This window comes from Oncorhynchus masou, chromosome 6, assembly GCF_036934945.1.
Source record: "Oncorhynchus masou masou isolate Uvic2021 chromosome 6, UVic_Omas_1.1, whole genome shotgun sequence".
NCBI lineage: Eukaryota > Metazoa > Chordata > Actinopteri > Salmoniformes > Salmonidae > Oncorhynchus > Oncorhynchus masou.
In genome coordinates this window covers 79841401-79852939 of record NC_088217.1, presented here as the reverse complement: position 1 = coordinate 79852939, position 11539 = coordinate 79841401, and the positions used below count along the sequence as shown (strand labels likewise).

Below are 11539 nucleotides of genomic sequence, written 5' to 3'. Positions count from 1 at the left end.
ACAGAGGAAAGGGTAGCGAACCTGTGCTAAGGCACCCGGGGATAGCTCCCTGTTTTAGATGTGTGGCGATCGGTCATTGGAAGAACGAGAGTAAGGAATCTGATTAGGTTATTCCATACTGGGCACGGTCCAAATTGATGCCTCCTTGTGACACATTATGAATGAAGACTGTGACCTATGGCAGGTGGTGCATCTAACCCCTTGTCTTGACTGTAACAGTAGCCTGAACACTACTGTAAAAACAGGTAGAACAGGTATCCCCTTCAGGGGGTATAGCTCACTGTTGTTGGTGCTGTTATGTCAATCTGTGCTTCAGAACTATGTACATGTGCAGTGCTCTGTTACTATAGATGTGCTGTTCTTACCTGTTATGACGGCAGCAAGCACTAATATGACAACACCAACAACAATATGGAATATGAATATGGTATTGGAAGGCTCTGAAATGAAAACACATTTTGTATTGATACTTTGACAGGAGTTGATCGGGAATTCAACAGTGCAGCACTCAAAATGTCCTACAACACTAACAGTGTTACTGACATATCAATACATAAGACTGTAACACACTTATGAGTGTCCACTCACCTGGACCAAACACCTCTCCAACTGGCTCACTGACTTCCCCACTAACAGTGTTGTTCAGCTTGCAGATGTACTTGTAACTGTTGGTTGAATTGCCAGTGTGGCTTTTAGAAACAATCAGCAGTTTTCCTCCAACAACCCACGGCCCCTCTCTCTCTTTCCAGCTGTAGGTGACTGGTTCAGCATCAGTGGTGTTGCCCTCACAGGTCAGAGTGCAGGAGATTTGCTTGGCGTTACAGGAAGAAGTGATTGTGGGTTTGGGTACTGCCTCTGTAAATAGAGGAAAGAAACAGGAATCATGTGGGAAAATGCTTGTGAGGCACTGAATAACCTGCTGTTTCTAAACAACCACGCACACATACACACGTACATCTGTGGCGACCCGTATTCAGGGCAGGTGGGGCAGAGCCCCACATGTTTTGAGCCCCACACTTTAAGCAAAATAAAAATATATTGGGGAGGGGGGGCCTTCCTGTTTTGCATGCTATTTGGGCATTAATACGTGTCACATATCAGTTTGCAAACAATGTTTAAAAAATATGTATATATAATTGAGTTAATAAAGCCGCACACAAACATGGTCTCTTTTCTATTTTCTTGCGTAAGGCAGCTCAGTGTTTTCTGTGGTGGTGGTTCGAGCCAGCAGTGGATGGCCCAGTGTTCTGTCACTCATGGGGACACCATGTCATTGCCAGGTTTATGTCCTTAGTAAAGGTAGACATCCGAAATGTCAGCCCTTTGGGTCCTGCCATAGAGTTATATTACAAGTGCCCTTCCAAGAAGGCTCAAGGTCATTGGCCACAGACAAAATGACATCAAATCACGTTATATGTATCATATCTTTGATTGGACTGATTATGTCAACATCATACTTTCAAAGTCTTACCTAGCAGTCATCATCATGAATCAAGTCGACAATCTACTGGCAAATCATTTTCAATCCTTGTCATATGAAGAGAAATAATGAAGAGAAATGATAGATAAAACGTATGGGTTCTCATCGGCCATTGGACATAAAGATTGAACAACAAGTTGGAAATCGCAAATTAAACAAGGAGTGGTATGGAAGCAATCACTGGCTAACTGCAGCATTGCAAAGCAACCACTAGCCTGCTATTCAATGGAGTGGCTGTGTGGTCCCACCATAAATCCAGAGAATACCAGACTTTGATGACAAAGTTTGATGACAAAATTTGCCCACAAATGACCTGTTTAAGTGAGCACATCACAAGGTGAGTCCAAAAATGTATTGTATGCTGCTGTATAAATGATGTAATATGCAGGGAGATATGTTACTGTAGCTAAGAAAGTAATACTAAGTGTATGTTGTGTAGTAAGCTGTTAGGAGCCCATATGCTGATAATAATTTGGTCTATTTTCACCGAAGTGGTATTGTAAACACATAACTCGTTCCCCGGTGTGTGTTTGTTCGGCTACTGTTTGGTACAGATTTGACAGTGCTACTGATAGTAGTTGTGCCACGTGCATATTCAGGACACCAACATTCTAAAATAGAATTGTGTTATTTGACGTGTCAAATTAAAAGCTTATTTAACGCGTCAAATAGTGTTATCTGACATTTATCTTTTTTGACACGCAAATGGCGTTCAATGTGCCTCACCCTAATAATTTGGTCTATTTTCACCTCTTAATTCAGCCTACTGTTCTAACTTGATGTTGCACATGTAGTCTATAACCTGTTTTAGAGAAATGTCATCATTGAATATTGTAAGAGCTTTCACTGTCTGTTTATATACCCCTTTATTTATCCTACGGTTCTCACTTGGTGTAAAGGGAAAACACTGTAAGAACGGACCATGTTTTGAATTCTGTCATTGTACATTTCAAAAGTGCTGAACATATAATTACATTGACTATGTCCATCATCGCTCGCTCATTAATGTCTTAATCAAAATTGCGGATTGCCTCTTATCCGCTTGTCGTCCCCTTATGCCATAGTTTGTACATCTCAATTATCAGTAGAAACTACATGTGTTTAAGCAAGTCAGCCATATCAGCTATATATTTTTTTAAAGGCTGTAAATGAGGCTGAATGAACTGTTTTGCTGCCAGGCATGGTTCTGCTGATGTCCAGGTGTTGCAGTGGTAAGGTGTTGGGACTGCAGTTGGTACTCTGATGTTGGGACAGCTTTATGGAGGCCCTAACAGTTTGTGGGCAACGTTAGTCACCATTATAGTGCAATGAATGTATTGTTTAGTGTTGTGTTGAGTAGTACTTTGTGCTTTGCTGGCATGCATCGTACAGATTTTTTTCCCTACCAATATCTACATGCTAAACATACACACATACAGAAACACTTACTGATAACAGACAGTGCATATGTCTTGTCAAGCAGTTTGCTGTTGAACTCCACAGAATAAATTCCACTGTCTGTTTTCATCAATCCACTGATTCTCAGCTCTCCAGTAGTCTGGTCCAGGGTTGTACGGTTTATGAAGGTACCATAGATGTCCAGACCATAATCCTTGTACCACTCTGCCACCTTGTTCTTCCCATGCTTCCATAGGATGATTGTGAAGGGGTCAGGCACTGTGGACTTCTCTGGCTTCAACACCAGATCACCTTCCACTTGATGATAAAGATCTGGAAAAGCAGACATGTCATACATGTATCAGAATATCAATGTGTCCAGGGTAACACATTATGGTTAGGGTATAGATATGTAGTCCTAACCCTATTGGCATTGAAAGAGACATTATCTACCTTTACTGTTTATATCAAGAATTCTGATCGCTGGGCATATCTGGCCTATGTAGTCTGACCACTTTGACTAGTATTTTCCCCATCACCACCACTGGAGCAGACATGTATCTAGACTACACTACAGATTAAAGTCTTTGTCTACACCCTGTCCCCTATTATATCACTAGCTAGGTTTCCATCCAATCTGCAACAGAGTTTCATGCGAATATTCTAAAATCTGCATGAAACAATATGCACATTTTCCAACTGTCACACCCTGACCGTAGTTTACTTTGTATGTTTCTATGTTTGGTTAGTCAGGGTGTGATCTGAGTGGGCATTCTATGTTGGATGTCTTGTTTGTCTATTTCTATGTCTGGCCTGATATGGTTCTCAATCAGAGGCAGGTGTTAGTCATTGTCTCTGATTGGGAACCATATTTAGGTAGCCTGGGTTTCACTGTGTGTTTGAGGGTGATTGTTCCTGTCTCTGTGTTTGCACCAGATAGGCTCGGTCACTTTGGTTTTCTTTTTTCCTTGTTTTGGAATAGAAGAGAAGAGAACGTGAGCCGGGTGTGCCATTCTCCTTGCGGAGATGGTGCAAAATTCATCAATACGGTTGGTCCCTGGGATTGGGCTGGCTAACACGATTCGGTTTGCTTGGAAGGAAAAGGAGTTGGAGCCTTTTGGACGGGAAACTTTTGGAAGGACAATATTGATGGGGATTCTAAAGCTGACGGTGAATGACGTGTTTTGTTTCCAAGGCAACTCGTTGGAGGGAGCATACGACGTGGCGCTATATACAGAGGAAAAACACGATGATATCTGAGAAGGGCAAGAGCAGTGGGAGGTGAGAAGCCGATGAGTCACTATGAAATAACAAGCCTGGCGAAGAACAACTTTAGGGTTGTAACTGTCAACATATACAACCCATACGTTAAGGACGAAGAGGTGAATTCAGGTGAATTCACCAATTTGTAAGTCGCTCTGGATAAGAGCGTCTGCTAAATGACTTAAATGTAATGTAAAATGTGAGGGCCTTTCTGGGGAGATACATGGATAACGTCTCCTCAGCAAGGCACCTCAAAGTCTCTCTTGGGTTTTGGAATGGGAGGAGAGTTTTCCAGGCCCTCCTCAGGGAGGACCCAAAGGGACATGGTGACTACCCCCATCCTCCTGCTATGTTCTCCCTGGGGGCTGACAGGGGGAGGTTGTTTTATGCACGTCAGCCTCCATTTTGCAGGCGCTGTATGGCCTACGGCCATATCTTCGCCTCGTGCAGCACAAGAAAATGCAGATTTTGTGGATCTGGGGAGCACGAGGCGAGGGATTGTGACAAGCCTAAGGCGTGCCATGGGTGTGGCTCGTCAGCACACCTGTGGCGAGGGTGCCCGGCTCGTCAGAGGTCATACGCGTCTGCGGCTGGTGGGGGAGCAGGGGCGGGGGATGGGGGAAGAAGAGGAGGGGAAGGAAGCATGCCTCATGACCAGAGTACAGGTCCAGAGGGGAAGGCCGCAAGGAAGGAGGAGGAGCAAGAAGCGGCGGATGGAAGAGAGAAGGAAACGGAAGGCACGGGAGTAGGAGAACCAGGAAAAACGGCGGAAGAAGGCAAGCGAGTGGAGGAGCATGAGAGAGAAGAAAGCGAGGGAGGGGTGGTGGAGAAGGAGACGGTGAAGTGGAGTGGGGGGAAAGTGCCCTGGTGGCAGAGATGAGGGGTATGGTGGAGGAGCTGGCGGGGGGGGGGGGTGGTATCTCTCCACTGCCGTCATCACAAAAGAAGAGAATGAAGAGGAGGGTGCGATTGGCCGACAATGAGAGGGAGGGGATGGTCAAGAGAGTGATGGGGTGGGAGAAACCTCTGGGTTGCTGCTGGTTTCCCCAGACCCTCAACTTCTGGTGGGTGGGGCCACACCTAACAAGACTCAGGACTGGGTACAGGAGTAGGTGGGGAGTTTTTTGTTTGGGGACTCCCCTATTTTTTTCCAAACCAGCTGCAGCACTGGGGAGGGGGAGGAGTGTGGGGGTAGACCCAGGGTGCAGGGGAGGGCGGTTTTTAGTTATTTGGAGGGTGTGGGGTTTGATTTTTGTTTCTTACAGGAGGTTCACCTGAGGGATGGAGGGGATGTTAGTAGGTTTAAGAGGGAGTGGGACAAGGGGGAGTCGGTTTGGGTTATTGAGGGGGTGCACTCATCGGGGGTAGGGATTTTGTGTGGGCACAGGGGGGTAAAAGTGGAGGGTTCTTTTGTGGTGATGCAGGGGAGGGTTGTCGGGGTGGATGTCACGATAAGGGATTGTAAATTTAGATTAGTGGTGGTGTATGGGCCACAGGTGGTGGCAGACAGGAGGGAGATGGTGGACTGTCTGGCGCCCCTGTGTGTCACAAATAGGAAATTAGTGATAGGGGGGGATTTTAATACAGATTTAGGAATAGGGGGGGATAGCAGTGCAGGCGCCATCACCGGGCTAATGGCTTGCCATGGTCTGGTTGATGGTGGCCTGCACACGACTCCGAAAATGGCCGGTCCTACATGGCGCAACTCCAGGGGGTTGCGCGGAGGCTCGACTATATTTTTGTACCCAGGTCTTTGGGTAAGTTGTCTGGGCAGCTGTTGCCTGTTTTCTTTTCGGATCACGACGGGGTGCACCTGCAGGTGGGGTCGCCAGTCTGCCTCTTTGCTAGGGGGTACTGGAAGTTAGATCGGGAGGTGCTGGAGGAGCAGGCTTTTGTTGATGGGTTTTTTGGTTTCTTTTGGAGGCTTGAAGGCCTCCGGTCCATGTGCGAGGGGGTGTTAGAGTGGTGGGAATTAGTTAAGGTGAGGATTAGGGCTTTTATAATAGGGTATTGCAAGAGGAAAAAAAGGGAGGAGAGGAGGGAGGTGGATCGTATCCAAAGGTTAATTGAACTCGAGTACGAGGCAGGCAACCTCGGCGGGTCATTTGACTGGGAGAGATCCGCAACCCTAAAGGCGCAGCTCAGGGAGTTGCAGGACACGGAAGGCTCAGTTTTCCTGGAGCGTGCGCATAGTGGCTTTCTAGAACACAATGAGACTTGTTCTGCTATGTTCTTTAAGTCGGTTAGGGCCAGACAGAGTAGGAAGGTAATGCATGGCGTTAGGGAAGAAAATGGTAGTATAGTTAGAGAACCAGGGGATATGGTCAGGGTGACAACTGATCATTTCCAAGGTTTATTTAAGGAAAGGGAAATAGATGTAGAGCAGGGAAATGTGTTTTTAGAACACTTGTCCAGGAGGTTGCCGGTGGACATTAGAGAAGTGATGGATGCCCAGATCTCACTAGAAGAGGTTGAGAGCGCTCTTAGGAGGATGGGAAAAGGGAAGGTGCCTGGGATGGATGGGCTGCCAGCTGAGTTTTATCTCAAGTTTTGGGGTATACTTGGACCAGTGGTTCTCGAAGTCTTGAAGGCCATCCTTGAGACGGGGGTCCCGGGGGGAACAATGGCTGTTGGTGTGCTGTCACTTTTATATAAGAAGGGGGAAGTAACAGACCTTGGCAACTGGCGGCCGTTGACCATGCTATGTGTAGATTACAAGCTACTTGCAAAGGTTTTAGCAGACCGGTTGCGCACAGCCCTTCCCTACGTCGTCCATGAGGATCAGACGTGCGGGGTAGAGGGTCGCTCTATTAGATGGAACCTACAGTTAATCAGGGACTCCATCGCTTGGGTTGAAGATAGAGGATTGCCTTTAATGGTAGCAGCGCTAGATCAGGCGAAAGCCTTTGATCGCGTGAATAGATCCTTTTTATTCAGAGTGTTAGGTCGATTAGGATTTGGGGAGAAGTTCATAGGATGGATTCGTACATTATATGTCGGAGCGGGGTGCCGAGTTAGTGTAAATAGTCACTTGGGTCTACCCATTGCCGGCTTGTCTGAGGAGGCCTCTAGTGAGGCTTGTGTTTCAGTTCATGTGGAGTGGCAGGTGCGAGTGGGTCGCCAGGGCACGCATGCTCTGTCCCATCAGGGAGGGAGGTAGGGGGGTACCACATTTCCTCCTCAAGCTGGACGCAATTTTTGTTTCTTTCTTGTTAACGGAGCTTGCTCATCCAGTGATACACCCGTCCGGTTACCTCCTGCGGGTGTTCTTCTCGTATCAGGCGAGAAGCGTAATGGTGTGGTCTAACACGGGTCCTCGGGCGGAGCAGCTGCCGTGGCACTTTGGTCATGCGGCCAGGTGGCTGCGTGCGCACCCTGAGGTTGAAGTTGCCCGAGTAGGTTTAGATCACAGGCACCTGTACGAGGAGGTCAGAAAGGCAGGGAGTCCGGCGCCTGTAGTGGGCATCTCGGAAGTGGTCTGGGAGGGGGTGAAGGCGCGGGGTCTGGACAACAGGCTCAAGGACCTGAATTGGTTGAGCCTCCAAAAGTGCTTGCCGGTACGTTCCATCATGTACTGGTATAGTTTGGTGCAATCCCCCACCTGTCCAAGATCCTCTTGTGGCAGGGAGGAGACTGTGCGCCATGTCTTTTGGGACTGTGCCTTTGCCGGAGTAGTATGGGCTAGGGCACGGGTGTTGTTAGGTTTGGTAAGGGGGGATTTTGTATTGATGTGGGCCAGGTTAGAGAGTGGTGTAGGGAGAGCGAGAGGGATGGATAGGGACAGGTTTCTGCTCTGGTTTCTGCTGAGTCTCTTTAAACGGGGACTGTGGGAAGCCAGGCAGAACATGGTGAAGACAGGGAGAGATTGGGGGGTGGAAGTGATAGTGAGGAGGGTGGAAGGAGATTTGAGGGGGAGTATGAAGAGGGAGGAGAGGAAGTGGCGGCAGCATGCTGCTCGGGAGAGGTGGAAGGGGGTTTAGGGCTGGGTGTTATTTAGATTTGTAAGGGGATAGATTAGGGACGGGGAGATAGGGAAAGGAAGTCTGTAGAGTGACGGGGAGGGAAGATGCTCCCCTGAGGTTTTGTTTGGGGTTGTTGTTTAGTTAAATTAAAATACCATTATTGGAGTATGTATGAAAATTATGAGTTGTAAAGAATGAATGGTATTGAAGGTAATAAATTATTTTTTATTAAAAAAAATAGGGCTGTTTTCGGTTTTCGCACGTTTGTTATTTTGTTAGTTTATCGTGTATAGTTTCTTTATTAAAATAAAATTAATAACAACCACGCTGCATTTTGGTCCACTCCTCCTTCCCACAACGACTCTTCCAGATCTGCCAGTCAGCCAGACTCCTCCAGATCCGCCAATCTGCCAGACTCTTCCAGATCTGCCAGACTCTTCCAGATCTGCCAGTCAGCCAGACTCTTCCAGATCTGCCAGTCAACCAGACTCTTCCAGATCCGCCAGTCAGCCAGACTCTTCCAGATCCGCCAGTCAACCAGAATCTTCCAGATCTGCCAGTCAACCAGACTCTTCCAGATCTGCCAGTCAACCAGACTCTTCCAGATCTGCCAGTCAGCCAGACTCTTCCAGATCTGCCAGTCAACCAGACTCTTCCAGATCCGCCAGTCAGCCAGACTCTTCCAGATCCGCCAGTCAACCAGACTCTTCCAGATCTGCCAGTCAACCAGACTCTTCCAGATCTGCCAGTCAACCAGACTCTTCCAGATCTGCCAGTCAACCAGACTCTTCCAGAAATGCCAGTAAACCAGACTCTTCCAGATCCGCCAGTCAGCCAGACTCTTCCAGATCCGCCAGTCAACCAGACTCTTCCAGATCTGCCAGTCAACCAGACTCTTCCAGATCTGCCAGTCAACCAGACTCTTCCAGATCTGCCAGTCAACCAGACTCTTCCAGATATGCCAGTCAGCCAGACTCTTCCAGATCCGCCAGTCAACCAGGATCTGCCGGAACCGTCAGTCAGCCAGACTCTTCCAGATCCGCCAGACTCTTCCAGATCCACCAGTCTGCCAGACTCTTCCAGATCCACCAGTCAGCCAGACTCTTCCAGATCCGCCAGTCAGCCAGGATCTGCCAGAGCCTTCCTCCTCTCCTGTGCTGTCAGAGTCTCCCACCTGTCCGGCGCTGCTGCCGGAGTCTCCTGCCTGTCCGGCGCTGCTGCCGGAGTCTCCCGCCTGTCCAGCGCTGCTGCCGGAGTCTGAAGAGCCCCTCTGTCCCGAGCTTCCCCTCTGTCCCGAGTTGCCCCTCTGTCCCGTGTTATTAAGTAGGGTTGCCGTGGCTAGGAGGTCACGGAAGCGGACAAGGTGGGGGGAAGACTACGGTGAAGTGGGGGCCACGTCCAGAACCAGAGCCGCCACTGCGGACAGATGCCCACCCAGACCCTCTCCGATAGGTTCAGGTTTTGCGGCCGGAGTCCGCACCTTGGGGTGGGGGGTACTGTCACACCCTGACCATAGTTTACGTTGTATGTTTCTATGTTTGTTTGGTCAGGGTGTGATCTGAGTGGGCATTCTATGTTGGATGTCTTGTTTGTCTATTTCTATGTCTGGCCTGATATGGTTCTCAATCAGAGGCAGGTGTTAGTCATTGTCTCTGATTGGGAACCATTTTTAGGTAGCCTGGGTTTCACTGTGTTTGTGTGTGATTGTTCCTGTCTCTGTGTTTTGCACTAAATTATTTTTTATAAAAAAAAAATAGGGCTGTTTTCGGTTTTTGCATGTTTGTTATTTTGTTAGTTTATCGTGTATAGTTTCTTTATTAAAATAAAATGAATAACAACCACGCTGCATTTTTGTCCACTCCTCCTTCCCACAACGAAAGCCGTGACTGTAACGGCGTTCTTCGTTTGTTGAATGAGAGTCGGACCGAAATGCAGCGTGGTGGTTACTCATGTCTTTAATGAAGAAAAACGGAACGATACATGAAATAACTAATAAATACAAAAAAACAACAAACGGAACGTGAAACCTATTACAGCCTATCTGGTGAACACTACACAGAGACAGGAACAATCACCCACGAAATACACAGTGAAACCCAGGCTACCTAAATACGGTTCCCCATCAGAGACAATAAGAATCACCTGACTCTGATTGAGAACCGGCTCAGGCAGCCAAACCTAAACTAAACACACGCCTAATCAACCACAATCCCAATGCCTACAAAAACCCCAATACGACAACACAATAACATAAACCCATGTCACACCCTGGCCTGACCAACTAATTAACTAAAACACAAAATATTAAGACCAAGGCGTGACAGTGACACCCACAGGAGATACAGTATGTTACCAATAAACAGACGCTTTGCATGTAAAAGGTTGTATGATGATGTAGTGTACATACAAATAAATGTGTCCATTCATTTCCCATGTACCAAATTAAAAATACAAATTTCAATGGGTTTCCATCGCATTTTCAACTCCACTGATGGTTCGTCACAAAAACTGTTGTGTTATATAGACTGCTGTGTTATATAGACTGTTGTGTTATTATAGACTGCTGTGTTATATAGACTGCTGTGTTATATAGACTGCTGTGTTATATAGACTGCTGTGTTATATAGACTGCTGTGTTATATAGAAAATGTGCCAACTCTGGTCTTGACACATGCGCTTTAGCCAACAGCTCGCAGCTACAGTGGGGGTAAACAATCTACATTATGACATTATTATGGATAATAGTGATTATTATTTGTATTTGTCAAACGGCAGCAAAGCATGGATCATCATGTTACCAGAATAACACCCTTGATATTTATTGGATAGGAGCATCAAGATCACCGTGAACTTTCACCACCATGTGAAGTTCATCATCATTTCTTCCATTTGTACTCTAATAAACTGCATGGTTTCCCATGTCATAGTGGGCTGCCCACACAACATATATTTTTTTATTTTCTATTTTATTTCATCTTTATTTAACCAGGTAAGCTAGTTGAGAACAAGTTCTCATTTACAACTGTGACATTGGCCAAGATAAAGCAAAGCAGTGCGACACAAACAACAACACAGAGTTCAACATGGAATAAACAAGCATACAGTCAATAACACAATATAAAAAAATAAAGTCTATATAGAGTGTGTGCAAATGGCGTGAGGAGGTAAGGCAATAAATAGGCCATAGTAGCAAAGTAATTACAATTTAGCAAATTAACACTGGAGTGATAGATGTGCAGATGGTGATGTGCAAGTAGAAACACTGGTGTGCAAAAGAGCAGAAAAGTCAATAAAAACAACATGGGGATGAGGTAGGTAGACTGGGTAGGCTATTTACAGATGGGCTATGTACAGCTGCAGCAATCGGTTAGTTGCTCAGATAGCTGATGTTTAACGTTAGTGAGGGAAATATAAGTCTCCAGCTTCAGCGATTTTTGCAATTCGTTGCAGTCATTGG

The 11539-nt window shown here is 46.7% G+C and overlaps 1 protein-coding gene across 1 annotated transcript; it reads right to left on the bottom strand.

The window, feature by feature from the left end:
• Positions 1–518: 518 nt before the first annotated feature.
• LOC135541710 (uncharacterized) lies at positions 519–4524 on the bottom strand. Its single transcript, XM_064968021.1, has 4 exons — positions 4491–4524; positions 2909–3190; positions 589–855; positions 519–538 (listed from the first exon to the last, which is right to left on the bottom strand). Exons 1-4 carry the CDS (start codon positions 4522–4524, stop codon positions 519–521), a joined length of 603 nt encoding a protein of 200 aa, XP_064824093.1.
• Positions 4525–11539: the final 7015 nt, after the last annotated feature.